The sequence below is a fragment of the Lynx canadensis genome, chromosome B4 (genome assembly GCF_007474595.2).
Source record: "Lynx canadensis isolate LIC74 chromosome B4, mLynCan4.pri.v2, whole genome shotgun sequence".
Taxonomy (NCBI): domain Eukaryota; kingdom Metazoa; phylum Chordata; class Mammalia; order Carnivora; family Felidae; genus Lynx; species Lynx canadensis.
In genome coordinates this window covers 77,836,312-77,860,460 of record NC_044309.1, presented here as the reverse complement: position 1 = coordinate 77,860,460, position 24,149 = coordinate 77,836,312, and the positions used below count along the sequence as shown (strand labels likewise).

The 24,149-nt window shown below is 54.4% G+C and overlaps 3 protein-coding genes across 5 annotated transcripts in view; 2 read left to right on the top strand and 1 right to left on the bottom strand.

Annotated features, from left to right (window-relative positions):
• Nucleotides 1–4,042: 4,042 nt before the first annotated feature.
• Nucleotides 4,043–6,914, top strand: FIGNL2 (fidgetin like 2). Its single transcript, XM_032593977.1, has one exon. It carries the CDS (start codon nucleotides 4,212–4,214, stop codon nucleotides 6,189–6,191), a length of 1,980 nt encoding a protein of 659 aa, XP_032449868.1. The 5' UTR covers nucleotides 4,043–4,211; the 3' UTR covers nucleotides 6,192–6,914.
• Nucleotides 6,915–11,277: 4,363 nt separating this feature from the next.
• Nucleotides 11,278–12,303, top strand: LOC115518703 (transmembrane and death domain protein 1-like). The gene is made up of 2 exons (XM_030322259.1): nucleotides 11,278–11,796; nucleotides 11,920–12,303. The coding sequence occupies exons 1-2, from the start codon at nucleotides 11,278–11,280 to the stop codon at nucleotides 12,301–12,303; spliced, it is 903 nt and encodes a 300-aa protein (XP_030178119.1).
• A 788-nt stretch (nucleotides 12,304–13,091) lies between these two features.
• The window catches only part of SCN8A (sodium voltage-gated channel alpha subunit 8), a 122,260-nt gene continuing 111,202 nt past the window's right edge, over nucleotides 13,092–24,149 (bottom strand). For all 3 annotated transcript variants that reach the window (XM_032593975.1, XM_032593976.1, XM_032593974.1), the window contains exons 25-26: nucleotides 23,327–23,597; nucleotides 13,092–19,677 (exon numbers count right to left, since the gene is read on the bottom strand). In XM_032593975.1, coding sequence (XP_032449866.1) covers nucleotides 18,530–19,677; nucleotides 23,327–23,597 — 1,419 coding nt within the window. In that variant the 3' untranslated portion in view covers nucleotides 13,092–18,529. The remainder of the gene's footprint in view (nucleotides 19,678–23,326; nucleotides 23,598–24,149) is intronic.

Genomic DNA, 24,149 nt, shown 5'->3' with positions numbered 1-24,149 from the left:
GACACCAAACTGACTGAGCCACCCAGGCGCCCCTATACATTACCTTTTTAAATCTTGTGGCCACCCTTCAAAGGATATGTTATGCATTTTAACAGATGGAGAGGTTCAGTGAGGTCAGGTAATCTGCTCAGGGTCACATAGTGTCTGAGCGTGGATTCAAACCCAGGTCTCGCGGAGTCAGAGCGCACACTTACCCTAAGTCCCCAGGGCCTTTCCTTACTTCCAGCTCAGCTGATGCACAGCATTGGAGTGTGGCCTATGAACCTGGAAGGAGACCACTCCAGGTGCAGGAGGCTGAATGGCAGGAGCTTGTGGGCTGGGCCACAGGCAGGCCCAGGGTCACTGTGAGAAGAGGAGGGCTGTAACTGGCCTGGGGGGGGGGGGGCAAGGAGACAGCATGGTCTCCCCCCTATCCTCCCCCACCCCACCCTTCTGAGTCAGGAAGGGGCAGAAGTCAAGGCTGTTGTGGGCGTGGGTGTATCAGGAGGCACCCAACTGATACTGCTCCTAAAGCTTGAGACTGTGTGTCTATACACGTGGGCCTGTGGCTGTGTGCATCTGTGGGTGTTCCCAGCGGTACGTGTGTGCATGCGGGTATGTCCTCAGGCTCACATAGACCAGCACCCTCAGCCTATGTGGTCAGGCAATGTCACCTCCTTCCCTTCCCTGCAAATTTCTGTCCTCTCATTTTCCTTGGGTTGGTTGATTGAGCTTACTCCTTGGGAAGTTTGTGGCCAGACCTTTGTTCTTTCCCTTGGAAGAGGTGAGAGGAAGTCTCCAGATGCAGTCTATGTGACTAAGTTCAGCAGAACCTGCTGACTCGGTCCTCTGCTCCCCAATGAGTGGTCTAAAGGACCTCTAGTAGAGGCCGTATGGTGAAAGAGAAGGGGCAGAAGGATGGGCTGGTAGCTAGTGGGGGACTTGGGGTCCAGGAGGTCTTTTTGAAGGTGGGAAAGAATTAAGCTTGCTGTGGGGAGGGAGCCAAGGGGTGGAGTAGTTCATTGATGGTGACAAGGTCCCTACCGGTCCACAAAGTGGATGTAGATGTAGATAAAGGTGGAAACGGAAGGCCAGAGGTGAGGGAGCTGTGCCCTTGGCTAAAATGAGAAGAGAATTACCTGGAATGGAAGGGCCAGTATCTGAGGGGATGGAGGGGAGAGACCAGGTAGGTGGCATGAGCTGCCAGGGAAAGGTTCCCTCTAGAGAGGGACTAGGAGCTGCCTAAAAGGGGCGAAGCCCAGAATAGGATAGTAGGTGTGAGGCTGGGAGGACAGGTTTGGAGAGCTGGAGGTGGGTTCCCTGAGTCCACAATTGCTGAGATGGAGAGGTTCGGTGATGACCAGGGCCTGAGTATGCTGGTCTTGAGGGTAAGGCCTTGAGTGGAGATTGCTGCAGGCCAGGGCAGGAGCTGAGTGAGAGGGGCAGGGAGGACACCATTGTGACAGGAGAAGCGGGGAGCAGAGGGTTTGGGAAGGGGCAAAGGAAGTTTTTCGTAAGTCCAGATCCAGAGCTTTCCTTGCTGTGTCTCTGTCCTTCTGAGAAGGGCCCTGCTTTTTCCCCAGCATGCTGGGGCGGGAGGGGGGTGGTAAGTGTGATCAAGGTCAAGTCTCCTTTTCCGTATTAAGAAGACAAAGCACAGATAACAGAGAATAGAAAAACAAACAGGTTTGGGGTCCATGTCACAACATAGTATTTGCATTGGTAGAACCTTGAGCTTCCATCATCGTATAACCCTGCAAACCAGAACCACTTGTGATTTCTGATGTCCCAGGACATTACCCCCTCTGACACTAGGTAATGCCTCTGTTCTCCAGAGACCCCTCTCAGCAGGGGCTGGAGAGATGCGTATCTGCCCTCCAGGGACCTCATAGTCAGTTCTGCCGTCTCTGCTCTGAACCTCTTGCCACTGGTGGCCCGGCTCTCCTCTCCACCTCAAAGAGGTCTACTTCCCTTTTTAGCTTTAGTACCTATGGCTCATGCCTCCCTTAGGGCGGTGGGAATGAGAATGGGAATGAGAATACAGTTTTGTTTTTTTTTTTTATAAGGTTTTCTTTTTTTTTTTTTTTTTTACGTTTTTATTTTATTTTTGAGACAGAGACAGAGCATGAACAGGGGAGGGGCAGAGAGAGAGGGAGACACAGAATCTGAAACAGGCTCCAGGCTCTGAGCTGTCAGCACAGAGCCCGACGCGGGGCTCGAACTCATGGACCGTGAGATCATGACCTGAGCCGAAGTCGGACGCTTAACCGACCAAGCCACCCAGGCGCCCCGAGAATACAGTTTCACTTTCAAACAGTGTCCTGCTGACAGCAGGTCCTAGCCGTAGGAGGTGGTGACATCAACAGAGGTCGTGCTGCCAACAAGCAGCTGCAAGAAAGGGCAACTGAAGAGAACCCCAGAGCCACCTGACGATCTGCAGCCTTTTCTACCACTCCCCCCCCCCCCCACTTACAAGGCTCTGGTGACCCAACTTTCCTTGGTACCCCCTCCAGGCTTGCAGTTTATAGAGTTATGCAGGCTGCACATTGAACACAAGCCTTTCTCAAGGGGCATGATTCACCCCATGGACACAGATTTGTAGATTATGACAACTTTCCGGAAGGTGGCAGTAGACTGTCTTGAGGAAGGGAATAGGGCGAGTAAGCTAACAGAGCCCTGGCTTTCTGAACGCATTGTGCTGGAACCTTCTGGCCTGCCTGGCCAACTTGGTCCCTCGCCCTTCAAGGTCCAGTAAAGACACCACCTCCCTGCTGAGGTCTTGTTAGCCAGGCGTGGCACATTTCCCTGAGCCCCAGAGCCCCTGGCATACACCTCTGTTTTCCCACCTCATAAAGGATGTGGTCTACTTGTCTAACCCTTTCATTCTGCCCCTTTGCCTGGCACAACACTTAGTATTCGCTCAATAAAAATCTGAAGACAGAATATTGAACCTGTAAGTTTAACATGTCTTATCAAAAGCTTAGGTTTGAGAAATAATCATTATCAAAATGGTCTCTGGCATGCCATGGGCCCATTTCACCTTTGAAATTTAATCCTCAGATCAGGCCAGCCCATTGGAGACATGTGCCTGGGAAGAGTTGTTCCCCAGGCCCTGAATCCTTTACCAACCAGTGTTTGGCTCATGCCTTGACTGGTGCTCAGGACTAGGGTAAGAAACTTGTGGGGGACATTTGTGCCATGTTTATGACATGGCTAAGAGGACACTATTTATTACATCTCGCAGGTCTGCTTCCTGAGGTCCATGAAAAAATGTTCCAAGATTTCTATGCCAGCAACATTTTTGCTTCTTTTGAGTATGGTTGGTGCTCTTTGTTTTGAAACGTGTTTTCGGTTGCTGGGAAGCTCAGAAACAAATCTGTGACGCACTTTCCATGACGTGTACTAACTGTCCCCCCTCTTCTCTGGAATGTGATTTGTCTATTCTAAATAACGCTTCTGCATTGTGGTGAAACACATTTTGGGAATGAGGCAGATGGCAGTGCCTGCCTGGGCACACAGCGAGCGTGTGTAGGGATGGGTCTGGAACCCAGGTGCTCTGACTTCATGAAGCAGAGACTGAAACTAAGCGGAAAGGAAGTGAACGCTTCTGGGTCAGCCACTGGGGTTTCCTAAGGACCATGAGGCACTGCCTACAGACGCTGTAATCTCTGACTTCCGGCCCAAAGAGGGCCCTGGAACCTCGGGGAGGGCTGAGGTGCACAGAGTACCCAACGGCGGGGGGCCATTCATCTTAATACAAACCTAGTGTTTCTGTAATGCCTAGCGCCTGTAACATGCATTACTTGAGCCCCACCTGGATTTGACTATTCCCAGGGGTGGGGTGTCTCACCCATCGACTGACCATTGACTCCATTAGGGCTGGAAGTAAGGACCAGGTGTTCTAGAGGGCAGCGCTCCCGTGGCTGGGACAAAATCATCATCATATTGCCTTTAAGGTGAAGTTAGGGTCAAACATATCGTTTCCAGATCTCTCTGAGGAAAGTATTTTCAGAGAACTTTAATCCTGGAAAGTGCCGGGCAAGGCAAGTACTGTGTAGCTGGTGCCTGGAGAAGGGTGGCCCGGGAGGGTGCAACGGTGGGTGGTGGAGAGCAGTCCGTTCCAAGCTGCCATCCAAGCCGCCTGGCCTGTGGCTGGCGGGTGGTGGGTCCTCAGAGGCTCTGCGGAACCTCTCTAGGCGCTTCTCTCCCTCTCGCCCGCAGCTCTGTCGAAGATGCACTGGACACCGGAACACGCCCAGCCCCTCAACCAGTGGCCAGAGCAGCACCTGGACGTCTCCTCCACTACCCCGTCGCCGGCCCACAAGTTGGAGCTGCCCCCTGGGGGTCGCCAGCGCTGCCACTATGCTTGGGCACACGACGACATCTCTGCCCTCACGGCCTCCAACCTCCTCAAGCGCTACGCGGAGAAGTACTCAGGGGTCCTGGACTCGCCCTACGAGCGCCCCGCGCTGGGCGGCTATGGCGACGCCGCCTTCCTCAATGGCGCCAAGGGGGACCCCGAGCCCTGGCCAGGGCCCGAGCCACCCTACCCCTTGGCCTCACTCCACGAGGGCCTCCCGGGAACGAAGTCGGCCAGTGGGGGCGGCTCCGGGGGCCTCGGGGGCTCGCCGGTTTTAGCCGGGAACCTGGCTGAACCCCTCTACGCCGGCAATGCGTGCGGGGGCCCGTCGGCGGCGCCCGAGTACGCGGCGAGCTACGGCGGGGGGTACCTGGCCCCCGGCTACTGCGCGCAGACGGGCGCCGCGCTGCCCCCGCCGCCCCCCGCCGCGCTACTGCAGCCCCCGCCTCCGCCGGGTTACGGCCCGTCGGGGCCTCTGTACAACTACCCCGCGGGGGGCTACGCCGCTCAGCCCGGATACGGGGCTCTCCCACCGCCCCCGGCCCCGCCCCCGGCCCCCTACCTGACCTCCGGCCTGGCGGCGCCCACGCCCCTGCCCGCGCCCGCTCCGCCCCGGCCGGCGCCCACCTCCTACAGCTTCCAGGCGGCCGCTCCCGGCGCCGAGGCCGGCGTGTCGCTGAAGCGCAAGGCGGCCGACGAGGGCGCGGAGGGCCGCTACCGCAAGTACGTCTACGAGCCGGCCAAGGCCCCGGCGGCCGACGGCGCCTCCTATCCCGCAACGGACAACGGCGACTGTCGGGGCAACGGGTTCCGGCCGAAGCCGCCGGGCGCCGCGGAGGAGGCGTCTGTCAAGTACGGTGGCGGCGTCCCCCTCAAGGTCTTGGGCTCTCCCGTCTACGGCCCGCAACTCGAGCCCTTTGAAAAGTTCCCGGAGCGCGCTCCGGCGCCGGCTCCCCGCGGGGTCTTCGGAGTGCCGTCGGGAGAGCCCCCCAAAGGCGTGGACCCGGGGGCCCTGGAGCTGGTGACGAGCAAGATGGTGGACTGCGGGCCCCCGGTGCAGTGGGCAGATGTGGCAGGCCAAGGCGCGCTCAAGGCGGCGCTGGAGGAGGAGCTGGTGTGGCCGCTGCTCAGGCCGCCCGCCTACCCTGGCAGCCCGCGCCCGCCGCGGACCGTGCTGCTCTTCGGACCGCGGGGCGCGGGCAAAGCGCTGTTGAGCCGCTGCCTGGCCACGCAGCTGGGCGCCACGCTGCTGCGCCTGCGCGGAGCGACGCTGGCCGCGCCCGGCGCCGCCGAGGGCGCGCACCTCCTCCAGGCCGCCTTCGCGGCTGCGCGCTGCCGCCCGCCCTCCGTGCTCCTCATCAGCGAGCTGGACGCGCTGCTCTCGGCTCGGGACGACGGCGCCGCCACCGCGGGCGCGCTGCAGGCGCCGCTCCTGGCTTGCCTGGACGGCGGCTGCGGCGCGGGGGCGGACGGCGTGCTGGTCGTGGGCACCACCTCGCGGCCCGCGGCTCTGGACGAGGCCACCCGCAGGCGCTTCGCTCTCCGATTCTACGTGGCGCTGCCCGACGGTCCTGCCCGCGGGCAGATCCTGCAGCGGGCGCTGGCCCAGCAGGGCTGCGCGCTGAACGAGCGGGAGCTCGCGGCCCTGGTGCAGGGCACCCAGGGCTTCTCCGGGGGCGAGCTGGGGCAGCTGTGCCAGCAGGCGGCGGCCGGGGCGGGCCTCCCGGGGCTGCAGCGGCCCCTCTCCTACAAGGACTTGGAGGCAGCGCTCGCCAAGGTGGGCCCTAGGGCCTCCCCCAAGGACCTGGACTCGTACGTGGAATGGGACAAAATGTACGGCTCCGGACACTGACGGCGCGCCGGGAGGTCGCGGGAGCAGCCGCCCCTTCCTCCCAGCCCTTCCGTCCGGGAGGGGGATGTCTTTAACCAAACCGGGCTGGGAGGGTGCCGGAGTGATGAATGTGGGCTGGGGGAGGGGCGGGGCTGCCGGTGGATTTTTTTTCGTAGGAAGGAAAATGCTTCTGCTAGGCAGATAGATGCCATATGCGCTGTGTACTCAGGTTTTTCCTATTTATTGTGGACGGGAAGCTCGCCATCTCTGCCCAGCCGACGGGCCGACCCGGGATGGGCTGGCACCCGGGGCCTAAGGAACTCCTGCGCCCTCTCCACAATCCTTTTGTCTCCTCGCGCTCTGAATGCGCCCCCCCCCCCCTTTCTCTGCATTCGCGTAGTTTTTTCTCTCCGTGGCTTTGTCACTACTGACCTGTCCCTCATATGCTGGCCCCGTTTCTCTTTTGCTCCTCCCTCCCCTATCTCTCCATCTATCACCCTCTGTGCTTCTGTCTCCATCCCTTGCTCTCCAGCCTGTTTTCCCTTGGTCCTTCTCATTCAAAGAATGCAGTGTCCCTTTGCAGGAGATCTGGAAGTCCGGGGCTGAGGAGGAGGGTGTGGGGAGTTCCCTCCCACCCCATTATCCCTCACCCAGTTGTATCCTTGGGCCTTGGGGGGTGGGGGAAGGCAAGCAAAACAAACAAAACAAAACAAAACAAAACAAAAAACAAAACAAAACACCCAAAGAAGGGTTTTTGTTTGTTTGTTTTTGAGGGGGAAGTCCCAGAAATGTAGCTTGTTTAATATTTTAGGCCTCTTATTTTTGTAAGATGTGTAGAATTTGCTGTTTTTCGTTTTATTTTGACAACTCAGGAAGAAACTGACCTCAGAAAGAATGTTAGACTTTGGCTGCTCTCCTGTGTGTTCCCTGCCCCCCCACCCCTCCCGAGGAACAGATTCTCCCAGAAGACTCAGAAAGTGAAACTTGTGGGTAACGGGAGAGGAAGGCCCAGAGCCCCACGGACACCCCTGCTCTTCCTGGGACAGAAGCGGAATGTATTTCTAGGGCTTCCTCCCCAGGTCCAAGGTTGTAGGCAGGGGTGTGGGGGAGTGGGTTGTGGGATTTGAGAGGAGGTAGGTCCTGTTGCTCTCCCCCTGAGCCCCACTCTCCAGCTTAGTGTTCGTTTCTTTAGGGTTATCCAGAGGGAGGCCCTTGCCCCCTCCCTGTCCCAGATCCAGAAAGAGAGGACCCAAATGGGAAGGCGTCCGAGGCAGAAAGTCCCCAGAGTGGTCATCTCACCTGGCCCTTCCCTAGGCAGAGATCTTCTATAACTTAGGATTCCCTCGGGAGAGAAGACCGTGTGGCCACGAGTCTGGCTGGGCACAAAACTGACTACAGACTCAGCTTCCCTGTATGTTGGGAGGCTCCAAGGAGGAAGTAGCACCAATTACAGAAGGTTCTGTGGGGAAGCGGGCCTGTCCCGTTCTCCTAGGGTCCTCGGTTGGGAGCCCCAGTGGCTTCCAGAGGGTGAAGGGGATGGGCAAGCTGGTTTTCCCTGATGCTAGGAGTTTCCCTGATGATAGGGTGGGAGTCCCACCCAAACTTTCCACCAGAAGCCAGCCTCAGGGAGGGGGCGGGTGCGGGGGGCTTCCTTGTGAGAAGAATATTCCTGTCCTTCCCAGCAACTTTCCCTTGATAGGGCTTCTCTCCCTCAGGGAGCCCATTTCACCACTCTGACCTTTGATCCAAAGCAGGAGGCAAGCCCTCACCCTACCTCTTCTCTCTCCCACCCCAGCCTCCCTCCCTGTTCCCTGCTCACCCTTCCAGCTCCTCCAGTCTCTGTACCATCTCCCACTCTCTGCTGGAAGGGTGTCCACAGGGGACATTTCAGGTGCCAAGGTGCCGAGGGCCTGTGCTGGCCTAGGGCTGCTAATGGGAAAGCTGCTCTATTCCCCCCCCCTCCCCCCCCCCCCCCCCCCCCCCCCCCCCCCCCCCGCTTTTCATCCTTGGTCTTTCTGGCCCTCCTCTCCTCGGAGCTGGCTGACTGCAGGGCTTTGGTGCCTCAGCAGCAGTGGGTTGCACTGCTGTAAAGGGCCCTTTGGAGGGTGCAGGGCGTGAGAAGTTTCTCTCAGGTGTGTGTATGTATATGGGGGTGGGGGTGGAGGGCCCCGGGGAGTGGGGTTGGGATCTCAGCCTTCCCTTCAAGAGGCAGGCAGCTGGGGGTGGGGGGAGGAACTCACTGAAACCCAGGGCCCCCACTGCCTCCTCCACTGGCCTTGGGGAGCTTTGCACAAGGAGACAGCCCCCAGTCTACTAGCACCTACCTCATGGGCACTGGGGCAGGTGGGGGGAAGGGCAGGTCCAGCTCTGGCAATGTTGGGGGGGGGCATACCAAAGAATCCAGGGGCACGGATGTGGGGAGGACAGACTCGGCAAGCTGGTCCTCCTCTTCCTCTACCCAGACTGGGGTTGGGTTCCTCTCCTCCAGCTGTAACCATTTCTACCTCATTTTGCTGCGTGTTGTACATGGACGTATTTATCTCCTGTCTGATGATGCTCTGCAGTTGTGGTCTGTCTACCTCAGAAGAGACTGTATTTTAAAAGAAAGTATTACACAGTATTAAAGCGATGACATGTGGCTTCCAGAGAATTTCTTGGGGGCAGCAGGATGTGGGGAGCCCTTGGGGAATGCTTGGGCATCCAGGGCTGCCGGGCATGTGGTCCTGTGGGCGTTTCTAGTCCTTCAGCAAACCATTACTGTGGGTCTCCCGTTCCTCATTTTGGCACAGCAAGTGCCTACCAAGTATTGGGCGCTAAGGCTACCAGGTGAAAAGCCCCTGGATAGGGAAGGCCCTCCTGTAGTTATGAGCTCCCAGAGGCTCAGAATTGGGGCTGACTCCTATCTGCAGAGCCCCAAGGTATGAGGGGAAAGAAGGGCTCACACATTTGGTGAACGAGTGAATGGATGAATAAATGAATGCTTGGAGAAAAGGGGGCAGCTTGAAGAGGAAGGTGCACCCAGAATGTGGACAGCGGCCCTCATTGGCTTGAGCTAAGATCAGACTTTGTTCTTGGAGGGAGGGAAAGGGGGCAGAGGGCAGGCTATGGAAAGGGCCTAGTTCCAGTCTTCAGGGTCGCGTGGGACCCTTTGTCCACCACCATCTGTCAATTCCCAAACTCTGTCTGCCAGCTTATCATAAATGGAGCCCGAGAAAACTAGGAAGGAAGGAAGACCTTGCTGAAAAAGTTGTACGTAGATACCTGTCAGAGGTGCGGACCTACAGTTTCCTGAGGTCCTTGAATGCTCTAAGCAAAATTATTGAAAATGCACCCAAGTGCAAAGATTACAGTACATGTGCACAGGGGCTCAGGGCTCAGGGCCACCCTGGGCTTTCAGGAGGCAAAGCAAGCCCGAGGGGAGAGCCTGCAAAGCAGTTTCCCCCATAAGAGAAACAATTGTGTGCCTGGATAAGGGGGGCTCTAGGGCATTGCCCCAGGACTCAGAGACCAACCCGTCTTGGCCCCTGGAGGCCTAGACACTGTGCAGACACTGTGTAGCCCTGAGGATACAGAAATGGGTAAGCACAGCTGCTGTTCTGGAGAGCCCACAATACAGGGTGAGAAAAGCTCAAAAATTGATTATTTGATTATTATTATTTTTTAAGTAGGCTCCACACCCAATGTGGGGCTCGGACTCAGGACTCTGAGATCAAGAGTCACACACTCTACTGACTGAGCCAGCCAGGCGCCCCCACAATGCATCATTTGAAAATACAACTGGAAAAAGCTGCTGGGAAGGGATCATAGGAAAATCGTATATTCTCACGTTTGGTACAGTATTTGGTACGTGGAAGACACTAAACAAATGCTGGATAAGTCCTTCAATTAATGATTTTCCAGATAAGTGTCCCAATGGAGGATGCATAGGCTATCTCAATGCCCAGAAGAGATTCTAACCTGCGGTGGTGGTGGTGTGTCAGAAAAACTTCCTGGAGGGGGTACAGCCCAACGAAACTGGAGGCTGGAACCCACCACGGGTGTGATTTGTTTCAAGAGCATCAAGTGAGGGCAGGAGTGGGGGGAGTGGGGGTTCGGGGGAGAAATGAGGCTGGACAGATCCTTGGGACTGTACCACCTTAGCAGGAGGAACTTTCATGCCCTGTGAAGAGCCCAGGATCTGAGATGAAGGTCATGGGTGCGTGTTTGGACAGGGACTGATTTGCAAGTCATGAATTCACACACACACTGATTGAAAACATCTTTCCTGAACACCTACTCTGCACTAGTTGCTATAGGGACAACAAAAGGACCTTACAGCCGAATGGAGGAGACAGTAAAAAGGCAGAACAGCGGTGTGTTGCAGGAGAGAATAAGAGGGATTCCTAATGGAGAGGGGCAAAGGGTGTGTGCTGGGGTCAGAGAGGGCTTCCCAGAAAGGACCCACTCTGGCTGAGGAGTGACTAGGGCAGAAGCGTGTGGGCCAAGAGCCAAAGGGGAGCCAGACCCGAGGTTGCTCAGGAAACAAGGCCAGTGAGTGGGGCCCCAGCGTGTGTGCAGTGGGAGTGGGCACTTGAATAGCTTACCTTATCTAGACAAGAGGAGATGAGGGTCTGGAGGTACCTGTGGGAGGGTGGGAATTGGTAGAGTCTATAAATATTTGGTAGTCCGAGAATTAGGGATTGGATATTGGATAATGGGGAGCAAGGGGTCTAGGGCTTGTGCTGGAGGCTGAGGGGTTACAAATGGATTATTAGAGATGTGGGAGACTTGCTAAGTTAGAGGCATTAGTGGGATGGCTGGGAGTCAGGCGTTGGGCAGGCATTTTAATAGAAGGGCCCAGGATTCTATCCTATCCTAGGGGACTGGGTCTCCCCTCCCCTCCCCCCCCCGCTACCCTTGGGCGTTGAAAAACTCCAATTCCTTTTGATTCCTAGTTTCTGGGTGCTGGGAGATTCGCACCAAGCCCCAAGTGTCAGCTGCTCCCTGGCCCCCAGTCCCGGCCGGCGGAAGCCCCGCCCTCTCCCCTCCCCCGCCGCCCGGGTCAGGCTCCCCTCCCCCACCATGGGGGTTCTGAGCTCCTCCCCGCCCAGTCGGGTCACAGACGGCGATGGCAACGTGGACGGCGACGGCCGCGCGGGCCCGGGCCCTGGCATTGGCGCTCTGGGGCTGGGCGCTGGCCCCGGCGGGGGCCTTGGACGCTATGGGCCCCCACGCGGCCGTCCGTCTGGCCGAGCTGCTGACCCCGGAGGAGTGCGACCATTTCCAGTCGCTCCTGAAGGTGCCCGAGCCGGACGTCGAGGCCGAGCTGGCCCGGCTCTCTGAGGACCGGCTGGCCCGCGCGGAGACGCCGGGGCCCACGTCCAAGCCGCCGGGCAGGCTGTGGCGGCTGTGGCGGCGGAAGCGGGCGGCGGCCGAGTCCGCGGAGGTGTCGGACGGCTGCCGGGAGAGGCTGGCGGACTGGCTGGCGGCCGAGGCCCCGACCCTCTCTTGGGACCGCGTGGCTCGGGCGCTGCGGCGCTGCGGCCGGCCGGACGTGGCCCGGGAGCTGGGCAAGAACCTCCACCAGCAGGCGACGCTGCAGCTGCGCAAGTTCGGCCAGGCCTACCTGCGCCCGCCGGCCGCCCCCGCCCCCGGCCCCGGCCCCGCCCCCGGCCCCGGCCCCGCCCCCGCTCCTGCCGCGCCCCCGGCCCCGGCTCCGGCCCCGGCCTCGGCCCCGCCCCCGCGCCCCCGCCGCGCCGCCTTCCCGGAGCCCGACTGGGACCAGCTGCAGCTGATCGTGGAGCGTCTGCCCCAGGCACCGTACGAGCGCAACCCCGCCGGCTGGGTCGGGCCGCTGGCGCTCGGCCTCCTCACCGGCTTCGTGGGGGCGTTGGGCGCCGGGGCGCTGTTCATCACGTTCACGCTGTGGCTCACGGGCGGCGACGGCTACGGCCCCGGCTCCGGCCCCGGCCCTCCCCGGCGCAGGCCCGCCCAGGCGCGCGGCGGGCGGCCACCCAGGCCGCCCCTGTCTGCAAAGCAGCTCGAGCCGTCGAGGGCCCGGGATGCACGCGGGCCGGTCCCCCCTCGCCTCAGTGCCCCCGGCCGTAAAACGGGAGCGCAGCCCCGGCAGAGTGCCGTCTTCCCCGTATCATAAACGTTACCAAATACGCAAAGGAGGGAGCATTCGTTGGTTTGTTGGAAATGGCCGCACACCCGGCGGGACTGCCGGTGGGAGAGGAGGGGCTGGGGTGCTAGGGTACCGGGGTGGGAGGCAGGCCCTCCCTCTTGTCAGCCTTAGAGCCTTCTTATCTCGCAGTAGCTCTTGCACCGAGAGCTACCATTTATTGAGTGCCAACTGTATGCCAGGCCCTGTGCTAAGCGGGTTGCGTACGTTATTTGATAAAATCTTCAGAACCCAAGAAAAGCAGGTATGATCTCCATTACACATAAAGAAACTGGCCACAACTACTCGGTGGCATAGTCAGGGTTTTGAACCCAGAGCTGCCTGAGCTGAGAGTTTGAATCCCAGAGGGAGTGATCTGTGACTCCCCAGAGGGAGCTTGACAAACCAGGTGCGACCTGAACAAGAGGCGGGGTTTCTGTTTACTCTGAGGCCCTGCAGGAGTGTGCAGGGGGGGTGGCACAGCTAGAGGTGGTGTCCCCACTTTCAGGGGCTGCTGCCCCCAAGCTGCTCTTCTACTCAGACCCCTGAAGGTCTACCTGGAACCCCAAAGCTTTCCCACCCACCTGAGTGGCCAGGGCCCTGCCAGCCCATCTAAGGAGCTGAGCCTGGATGAGCCCTTAGACTCTGTCCCCTGTCACGGGGGAGGGCAAAGAGGACAGCCGTGGGGTCTTGCTGGGTGAGAGGGTCTGTCCACCCCCCCGGGGGGCCGAGGGGCTTTGCTGTGAGAGCAGTGACAGAATGACAGGCCAGTCCAAGAGGAGAGTTGAAAACAAGATTGACGTAACCCTTTATTGCAAATTCTAAAGTAAAAAGATGTACAGTACAAAGTAAAATTGAAATTTCAGACTATAAACTTCCAATCCACTTATGCATTCTCATTTCTCAAGCATTTCTGCCATTTCCGCGTAAACGGAACAGGGAACAAGTCGAGGTGGTGAGGGAAGGAGATACAGCGAGGGAAAAAAATTAAGTGTCTAGAATAATCACAAACCCCAGAAGCAAGTGAAAGGAAAGACATTTTCTCGACCTGCTGTCCTGGTGATGAGAAGCGGGGGTGATTGGAGCAGTGCAGTTTAAAATGGCTCTCAGAATAGCAGCATTTATGGTACCATTTCATCTTCCTTAAGTCCAAATAATTCTTTGCCCTTCCCTAGTGCCTTTGCCTCTGTATCTCAAAACACTTTACAAAACATTTAGTTAAAGCCTCACAACACCCCTGTGAGGTAGGTCAGTATTATTATCCCCATTTTACAGATGAGGAAACTGAGGCACAGAGAGGTTAAGTGACTTGCCCAAGGCCACACAGCGAGCCAGTGGTTGAGCTGGGGATGGAACACAGGAGTTCTGCCCCTTTTCTGGAACCACTGGACCACGCTCCCCTTTACCTATATACATTCTTCACACACACACATCACACGTGCACACCCGCCCACCCCACCCCACTTAGCCTCTATGTACAGCAAACAGCAGTGGGGGGCAGGGGCAGGGGGTGCCTCAGGAGCATTTTAATGGAGGACATCTTGGAAAAGGAATCCAAGAAGGCACAGAGCTGAGCCACAAAGCAGACTCTGTGCAAACCTTGGGCCCCTCCCGACCCAGACTTCCTCCTCTCTCCTGATGTCCCCCTGGCTGGCTAGTTGCAGCCGATTCTTTAGGGGGTGGGGGTACCTGAAAATGAACGAAGCTTTTTGCAAGACTTTGGGCAACATCTGAGAAAAGAAATAGGCATCATTGCAGAGGACGCCCAGGACTCAAGTCACAAAGTCGTAACCCATGGCGATCTCACCTCCACAGCAGGCCTGGAGGCTGGGGCCGAGGGGAGGAGGATGGGGACTGACCTACCAGCCAGACTAGAGTGGGCACTTCAGAATCCTCCTGAGAGTGTTCCTGGACCAGGAGACATGGCCTAGAGAGGGATGTCCCCAAAGCAGGGCAGGGTGAGGGAGGGGAGCGGTGCCCCTCTCCCCTGCACGGATGTGAACGAGACCAGCCGTAGTCTGCTGGTGTATGTGTTGGGGTGATGGAGGGCAGGGCCCAGCGTTAGCTAGCAGAGTGGAGGCTGTTGGGCATCGTGCTCGCCCGAGCTTTGGGGCATCGGCATAGCTCTTTCCTTAACGTACTGGTGAGAAAGGCAGAAGTGAGGCCAGCCCGGCTGGGTTGGCTGACATCATCTTGGGGGGCTCTGCCAGGTGGACTGGTGAAGAAGGGGTTTTGTGGACGGTTAAGCACTGGCCCGGGAGTGGGGAGAACATCACATGCAATGGGTGAGTGGGGGTCTGGGGGGGGCGGTGGGGGGTTGGTGGGCAGGACCTTGCTTTTCTCTCCAATCTCTACTTCTCAGTCAGAACTTAGCGAGAGACCCTGATCTCTCTCCCTTCCGTTCCCCTCCTTTCCCCACACGTGCTAAGGTCCCAATTCCCAGACCCCTCCCAGGACTCAAGAATCGGGAGAGTCAAGCAACAGACGGACACCAAGACAGGCTTCCCTTGTACAGTAAAAAGGGTCATTTTTATTTTGTTTCCTCTTGGCTTATAGTAGTGATGTACTTTGTATCACGTCTCATTTAGAGCAGTGTTGGCCTCCATGCATTCACTAATACACTCATCTTCACTAGTGGTCTTTTACAAATTTACACGGGTTGCGGCGGAAAAGAAAAGAACTCTGGGCACTGTCGTTCCAGGGGCTTTGACCGGGAGCTTCTGCTTACTTCTCCCCAGTCAACTTCCGACACCGAAAGTGGCTCATTTAGAGAAGTGGGAGTAGGTCACGTTGACTCGGGAAGGTTTCGCTGCTCTCGCCCTCTGAATTACGGAGTCTCCTCAGCCTGAGCAGCAAGGAGGTTAAGGGAAGAAGAGGGGAAGGTGTTTTGCACACACAAACCAGCAACCGTGTCAGCTGCTGCTCAGTGGCTTTGGCTCTGCATTTTAAGTTAACAGCATCACACGTCTTTTTGCTTTTTGTCCTTTTTTAAAGGTGAATTGTGGAGTATAAATACTGCACCAAGGACCTGGCTACAAAAAATAAATATTTATATTATATTTATATATCTATATATATATATGTGCAGTGATACTGTGGCTGCTGCTGCTTTTTGATTGGCTTCGTTAATATTTGGCAAAGCGTTGCCACTTACCCACCCGGCGAGGGCGTACCAAAACGTCCTCACTGGTTCTTTCAGTTCAATGCCTGTTAACTGCGGGTGTAGACTGCTGGTGATGGTGTCATTTACTACCGAAGAAGTGTGGAGCAGGGTGGGTGAGTGAGAGTGAGTGAGCGAGTGGGCGGAGGGGCGGCGGGTGAGGGACAAGAAGGTAGGAAAAGTTAAAAAAAAAAAAAAGTTGAAACATCAAGTTAAGAGTGGAGGTGGCTTCTTCCCTGTGAAGCTGGCTGATGGGTGTCAGATACCAAGGCCCATGTGTGTGTTACTGAGGAGATAGCTGCTGGGGGTCTGGGGGAGGGAAAAGGGCAGATCTTAGAAAAAAATCTCATTAATATGCTCTAGTAGCTTAATGACATCACTAGCACGAGCACTTGGGGTACCGAGCGGGGTCTTCTAGCTCTGTTGCCCATCTCAAGACCTAAGAACAATGATGAAGTGTAGCCAAATCTTGCATAGAAGTGGTTAGAATTTATTGCACATTGGAACAAAAATATATATATTTTTTTGTTGTTTTGGAAAAGACCATTAGCAATAAAAAATTTTTTGTCTGTCTGTCTGGTTTGGGGATGTACATTGGCTGACAGCATCTAAGTTCTAAGAAGAAAGAAAAGTATAAAAAATAAAAATAAACATGACAATGGCATAAGCCAGAAGCCATTTCCTATTTAATAAGTTGTTAATTTGTATTTACAAAAAGGCATGCCGATAAAATAAAATGATATATTACAGTATTTATAATTCTCTTAAAAAGAATAGCCACACACGTCAGCTTCTGTTTTGTGCTGTTGACGACGTCGCCTGTACATGTTACTATACATTCGTCCTAGCGGTTAGCAGGGTCACTGAGAGAAATGCTTTTCCAACCTGGGTCGCGTGTAGTACGAAAGTTCTACGGAGGAGGCCGCAGAAGCAGGCTTAGGAGAGCCGGGCAGAGTTTCTAATGGTCCAAGAAGACAGAAAGCTCGGCTTACTGCCTCGCTGTGTTGGTCGTACGCAAAACTAGTCGGGTGGGTGGTGCGGTCCCACCGAGTGCTTCTGCTACAAGGCAGACTGGTGTGTCTGATCGCGGGGGGTCTTTAGCCCCCCCCTCTACTTTATGGTGCAGGAGGAATTTTAGTTTGGTTTAGTTCGCATGCTAAAGTCTCTCCTCATTCTTTGTATCGACTTCCTGAGACACTCAACTGCAGCATCCTGGCTTTGAGATCTAGTCCTCAGATGAGAAGCCCCTGGACTAAAAACCGTCTTCCCTAAAGCGGGAGAGGGGACGGAAGACAGGACGCTCCCCCCAGAGCCACCCTCCGATGACAGCGGGCAGGTCGCTAAGCAGGCGGCACGACGGGCTAGAAAGGGGACGTGCCGGGCGGGGGAAGCTGCGACAGCTTAGGAATTAGTACTGAATCGCTTTCTCATGAGAATCGGTGCGATAAGGAAACCACGTGGGCTTGGTTCATCTCTACCTCGGGTCCCACCAGTGACTATGTGTTCGCTAGAACGTGAAAGGAACCACAGCCGTTAGCCCCAGTGCGGCCGCCCTCACCCGCCTCTGCAAGTAAGGGAAGCCCTGCTTGGTGGAAAGACGAGATGGAGACAAGAGGCATCATGCAGTGTGTGAGCTTGTGACAACCCCTCTGCCGAGGGAGAGGCCCGTTCAGGATATCCGAACCCCTCTCTGGCTGGACCCAAGCCCGGAGAGAGCCACAGTGCAGCAGGACGTGACACTACCTGAAGCGAGCACCCCAGACCCCCCCCCCCCGTGAAAGCTTAAGTTCCCCAAATTACCCCCTAGAGATGCCATGCCACTTTGAACAGCGCTTGTACCTCTGCCCCAAACAAGTGTCAGTTCTCCAGCATGAAGGCTAAACAATCATCATAAATATTGCAATACAAATGAACTGGGTTTTGTTGTTGTTGTTTTGATTTTTGTTTTTAGCCCTAGGATTTGGTTTTACAGTGACATTATTAATACAAAGCCATTCGAGATCGAAGTTTCCCCGTGGACGGGACACCGAGCAGCATTAAATAGTTCATCTTTCAAAATGGGCAACAATGGCTGTATGTTAGAGATGTCTGTTAAACATATACACACAACGGATCCATCTGCTTGTTGGACTGGGTCTGTTTTCTGTTGGTAGTGGTGGTGGGGTCAATCGGTTGGTTGTGTTTCCCTACCCAGAAGATGTATGAAAGACTTCTACGAATTCGTAAGGAATTGCAGTGGAATGGAACGCTTACCATTTTGTTCTCCGAATACAGTGAACGGTGCAGGGCTGGGTCCTGTCCAAAGGCTGACCCAGGGCAGGGGACAGGGTTAGTAGTGTCCTGTGGTGTATGGTTCTCATGCATGACTTCTGATCACGGCATGCCATCATGCAAATCATTTCTACGCAGTGAACGAGCACAATGTTTGGAATCGGCCTGAGCAAGTCCTCCTCAGCCTGAAGAAACCTGATTGTTTTCCCCCACCCATCTCCAAACCACGTGAAGCCATGTGGAGAAGATGCAGTTTATGTCAAAGAAACGGACAATTAAATGACACGGGCTAGATGGGAGTGTGTGTGTGTGTGTGTGTGTGTGTGTTTCCTGTGTGCTGCTTAGCTTAACTAATGTAAGAATGCAAATACAGTTTGCACGAACAAACAAACTTTTAAAGTGATGCTTTCTGCTTCTGAGAATCACCAAAATGAAAAAATAAAATCCATTTGGCTGCAACGGAAATATGCTGGTCCCGGCAGCCTCTCCTCTGGTTTTCGTATCCTGTTGGTTTTGTCCTAAGTTGCATTGACTGATGTGGAACATGCAGTAACCACCTGCCCAAGCATTAGAAAATCTGTGAGTCCAGGGAGCAGGGTCCTTTGCCCTCGGCAGGTCACTGCTCAAGATGCAACCGTGTTACATGGTAAGCCGACTACGTTTGGTATAGATCTTCGGGTTAAAGTGTCTCCACAGCTGTCCTGCATTGATAATACTCAGGAAGTTTGTAAACAATCTTTCGCTTGCAAGTTTTACATCTGTACAATGTCTAATTTTTGCTTTCCTCTAACACTTGGATTCTCTGACCTCTTTTTGTCTTTTGGCTCTTTCCCTTCTTCCTTCCTCTGCCCGTTGTTGCTTCTCCTTCTCGGGTTTCGTTACACTGTCATAGGACGGGAGGGAGGCTGTGGACGGGGTGCTCTCTTTTTTCTCCCGGTGTGTGCCTCCGTTCTCCAGCTTATTGGAAGTGGTCTTTTTGCAAACGAAACCCCGTCTTGCTAAATGTCCCCGGTAGGCGCGCTGCAGGACCACCGCCGACACCTCCTCCTGCTTGCGCCGCAGTGTGGTCGTGATGGGCTCGTAAGACACTTTGGAAGGATTGGATGCCACGAACCGCTCCTCCATCTGCTGCCGGAGGATGTCCAACTCCCCGCTGTCCCCCAGGACCCGCTTGGTGAAGGCAAAAAGGATGTCCAAGCAGTGGATGCGATCCCCGCTGACCATCGGCAGATCCATGGCAATGAGCTCGATGGTGTTCGGCTTGGGCACTCGGAGAGGGTGCTCCAAGGCGTCTGCAAAGTCTGCCAGCTTACAGTACTCGATGAACTGGGTGGCGTCGGGGTCAAACTTCTCCCAGATCTCGTAGAAGGTCTCAAAGTCGTCCTCGCTCAGAGGGTCCGCGCTCTCCTCTGTGGCCACACTGAAGTTCTCCAAGATGATGGCGATGTACATGTTCACAACAATCAGGAAGGAGATGATGATGTAGCTTACGAAGAAGAAGATGCCCACCGAGGGGTTCCCGCAGTCTCCCTTGAAGCCACTCCCCGGGTGCTCCTTATCCAGGCTGCAGTCAGGGGGGCGGTTCAGGATGGGCAGCAGGAGGCCATCCCAACCGGCCGACGTCGTGATCTGAAACAGGCAGATCATGCTGTTGCCAAATGTCTCAAAGTTGAACATGTCGTCGATGCCGGCCTCGTGCTTCACGTATGCGAAATTGGACATCCCAAAGATGGAGAAGATGAACATGACCAGGAAGAGCAGAAGGCCAATGTTGAACAGAGCAGGCAAGGACATCATTAAGGCAAAGAGCAGGGTACGGATCCCTTTGGCGCCTTTGATCAGACGCAAGATGCGCCCAATACGGGCCAACCGGATGACTCGGAATAGGGTTGGGGACACAAAGTATTTCTCAATGATATCAGCCAGGAACATTCCTAAGAGGGCAGAAGAAGAAATGTTACTGAGATTGGAGACCCCTTTCTCGTTACTTATGTCACCTGGCACTGGAGCCCTTAAGCTCAAAGGACTTCACAGAGTCAGTGCCTAACGATTCAATCTGAACTCTCAGGATGAGAAAAGAAAGTCACATGCTTCAAACGTACGGAAAAGCAGAGGAAACACTAAAACGGACACCTATGCGCCAGGCATCCAGATTTAACAGACGCTAGTATTTTACCAAATTTGCTTTCTCCCTTCATCCCCGAAAGCAAACGCAATCCTGGAGATGGTGCGTATGTACCATTCCAGTTTCTTCGTTTCGCTGTGTATGAATCTGTAACTACTATACATACGGACAGACAGCATCCCGGCAGCCTACCGTGCTGAAAGAATTCTACCGTATCTATCTTTTTAGAACAAGTTTTTTGGATCCCTGACTTGGTCTTCAGACTTCGCGCTATGTTTGTGAGACTGATCTCTGGCGTTAAGAGAATTTTGGATTGTTCATTTTCACTGGTGAACCGTACTCCATTTCATGCATAGGTCCTCATTTATGTTTTCTTATTCAAGGACAACGAGTTTTCCTTGGGTTTGTGCGTGTGTGGCTTTCCAAGGTGTTACTGATTCCTCTCCAAAATGCTAGCAAATTTCCATATCCACAGACAATGGATGAGAGGTCCCGGCGCCACCCATGACTTCATGACCCTTTGGCTGCGATGTCTTAGTTACTTCGCTGTGATGCCAATTGTCCAAGTATCTTCTGCCTGGCTCTGAAAAGACATTTTTGGTTTCTTATTGTCCCATGTCCCTATCCTTTCTACGCCAAAGTAGCCTAGAAAACCAAAGGGACCTCTCAGAAGTGGCTTTTAACTCAGAGCTTCTAGACTTGTGCTTACAGCCACAGATCAGAAACAGCACTGGCAGACAAAAAGGTCAAGGCATAAGTGGGATGTGAAAGTCAAGGGTGACCACGTAAAATGAGAGGGCCTTTCTCTGTTTATGTTTAGTCAGGAGTCCACTCAGCTGGACCACTTGCCTTTAACACTGCACAGCAATAATGGGAGCCCAGAGAGGGACCACAGAAGGAAGGGGACGCGCAAAGGTTGCGACACGGCAGCTGAAGGGATGGCAATGACATGCTTTCTTCAGTGCCTTCTCTTGCTGTCAAGGCCCTGATGAGACAACATGAGTTTCTACTGACAGGACAGGAAGGATTTACTCTGAATAAGGAAACATCTTTCAACCCTAAGGATTCATAAATACTGGTGAAGTGAACTACAGAAGCCTATGTAATCCCCTTATTTGAACCCTTTTCTTTTTTTTTTTTTTTTCAAGTAGGCTCCCGTACCCAGTGCGGGGCTTGAACTCACAACCCCGAGACAGAGTTATATGCTCTACTGACTGAGCCAGCCAAGCACGCCACCTGCTCCCCACCCCCAACTCTTATCTGAGTTTTTTAAGTTGGGACGGAATCTTAACTTTCAGGAAGGGATGAGATGCAGGAAGTTTGGACAGCCTCTTGGGGCCTCTTCTGGAGTTCGTATTCCATGAGGTATTCGAGCTTTCAAGAAAATCTCTACCTCAGCCAGGATCCAAGATGAATTCTCAACTCTCTTCTTTTTAATGTCTCAATTAAGTCATAACCGGTGACTGTAAGAAGTCAGGTGACATCTGTAAAACTTGCATTCCATGTCTGGTGGGCAAGTGGGGCTTCAGAAAGAAGATGCCACCCTTTGATTTTATATGCTGAATGTATACTTGTCCCCAGAGAAGAAGGGAGAAGGATGGGTGGGCGGCACTCCAGGCAGCAGGAACATCACTTAAGGCGGCTTCTAGGAGGTTCCAGGGCTAGTTTTATCCCGATTCCTCTTACTTTAAAATGATAATTTCTATTCTTTTGTTTCTGAACAAATGAATACTATTTAATAAAAAATCCCAATCATCAAAACCAAAACTATTCTTCCTCTTTATTTTTGAATATCATCTGAGGATAGGATGCATGGTTTGGTCTGTGGGTTTCCCATCGCACTCAACGATGGGTGGGCAGAAAACATTCTGGGCTATAGGGCGACACTGTCCAAAGTAGGTTGCGGGGGAGGTTAGGAGTGGGGGTTTGAGGCTGGGGGCTGGACCTGAACCCTTGCTCACTGGCTTACTAGCTTCACGTCTTGGTCACTGCTCTGTGCCTCAGCTCCTCATGACGCTCAGACGGTTGCCATGAGGACTATAGGTGTGAAAACAAGTAAAGCACTTAGAAAGATGACCGGCACAGGGGCGCCTGGGTGGCTCGGTCGGTTGAGCGTCTGACTTCAGCTCAGTCATGATCTCACCATTCATGAGTTCGAGCCCCACATCGGGCTCTGTGTTGACAGCTCGAAGCCCGGAGCCTGCTTCGGAGTCTGTGCCTGCCCCCCCTCCCCGACTCCCCAGAATAAACATTAAAAAAATTAAAAAAAAAAAAAAGGTGACTGGCACATAGTAGTTCCATTAAAACATGAGATACCGTTCACATTACTTGAAAAGAGGGTGTTGTGGTTAAATACAGGTAGGATGGTGTGTTCAACAATTCTTTACTACAGGGCTTCGAAAACCTTCTATAGGCTAACGTGCTCTGTGACGTTCTGAAGGGAAATTCAGCGTACAGTGTTGCCCAAAGTAATTTCATCATGGGGTTCTTTTCTTGCGGGGGAGAAGAATGGGGCTAATGCTTCATGCAACAGCATGCTTTTGGACGTGCTGCTGCAGAGGACAGAACTAGAAACTGACACAGGCCAAGGGGAAGGCCGGCTGCCTTCGGGAGCCCACAGTGGCCACCTTGCTAAGCCAGACTGGCCACCAGCTCTGGGGCTGGTTCCCGCAGGCCTCGGGCACTCTCTCTCTGCCAGCCTATGCCAGTTAAACCTACCTGGAAGCAAGCCAGTGTTTCACCATTTGAGATGCCTCTTAGGAAGGCAAGGAAACGTTCTGGGAGGCCAATGAATAAGATACCGTTTCCTCTGCCTGCCAGGGTATCACCCCTTCCATGCCTTTAGATTGAAGCGAAATGTCACACAGTTGCTGTTAAGATCCAGCCTCTTAAGTTCTGAGTTACAGCTTTAGAGAAGATTAAAAAATAGGCTGCTTCTTGGGCCATCATAAGGATCAAATGAGATAATCATGCCAGTGAAGAAACTCTCAAACTATACCCGCACACAGGAAAACCTCAGTAAAATGAGCACCGCCTTCACCACCAGAATGCCCTCAGGCCATTTTCATTACTATTCAGCCTCACAATCTCTTGCCATTCCTTTCTCCACTGCTATTGCAGCCACGGTTCTTTTCTTTCTTTCTTTCTTTTTTTTTTTTTACGTTTCTTTTACCTCCCCTGTTGACTTTACACTCCTTGAAAGCAAACCGCCAAATCGAAATCAATCGTCTCCCCCCCTTCAACCAGGGAATTTATAATCCACACAAACACACAGAAGAGACTCACTGACCACGTGACCCACTGGGCACGCCCACGGGATGACTTAGGGATGCACACGGGCTCCAGCCGTGAGAGTAGGGGGCCCGCACTTCACACCCGTGGAGGCGGCTGCTCTCCCAGGAACCTCATGCTCAAGGCCAGTCAGGTCCCCTTCCCCTTCCCTCTCCCGTCCCACTTACCCACAATGGAGAGAATGACTACCACAAAGTCAAAGATGTTCCAGCCAATGGTGAAGTAGTAGTGCCTCAAGGCAAACATTTTGAGCACACACTCACAGGTGAAAAAGATGACGAAGACCAGGTTAATCCAGTAGAGAATGTTTTCCATCTGTTTGCTCTGTGTATCTGTCTCCACCATCATTGTCACCATGTTAAGGCAGATGAGCATCATGATAACAATATCGAAGGCTTGCTGGGTGACAAAATCGAAGATGATACCTTGGATTTTGTTCTGGGGGCAGGGGGAGGAAAGATACAAGAGCATTCATGAGAACCTTTCTGAGCGGACTGTGGAAGCCGCCATCCTGTTCGTCAGAGGAGTCGCCTTTCTGGCCAGCTCTATCCCGCTGCTCTGTCAGGAAATCAGGAGCACGGACGGACCCCGACATCAGTCTTCACCTCCCCAAGAGTTTTCTAAAACTGTCACTCTGTTCTGTGTCGTGTCTACGCCATCACACACTTCTAGGTGTCTTCCTGCCTCGCCGACTGCTCCTGTTCAGCCCGTTTTGCCGGCCATGTCTTCCCTGACTTCGACTCTTCTTTCTCTACTCTCTCCCCAGGAGAGCTCATCTATTCCTACTGCGTACATAGCACCTTTGTACGTCGTTTTCTTAAATCCTTTCCTCTGAATTCCTGTGTTGCTTTCTCGACATCTCAAACCTAACAAGTCCTTCCCTTGCCCCTCACCCAACCCACTCCTCTCTTCTCCCATCTCAATCGTGTACCCAGTCTCCAAGCCAGAAACCCGAGGGTCACCCTTGTTGCTTTCCTCTCCCTCTCCCCT

Excerpts from the sequence above, each read along its gene's own strand:
- FIGNL2 (XM_032593977.1), top strand. The coding sequence starts at position 4,212 with ATGCACTGGACACCGGAACACGCCCAGCCCCTCAACCAGTGGCCAGAG.
- LOC115518703 (XM_030322259.1), top strand. The coding sequence starts at position 11,278 with ATGGCAACGTGGACGGCGACGGCCGCGCGGGCCCGGGCCCTGGCATTG. Across the intron at positions 11,797-11,919 it reads TGCGCCCGCCGGCCGCCCCC|CCCGACTGGGACCAGCTGCA; the intron begins GCCCCCGGCCCC and ends GCCTTCCCGGAG.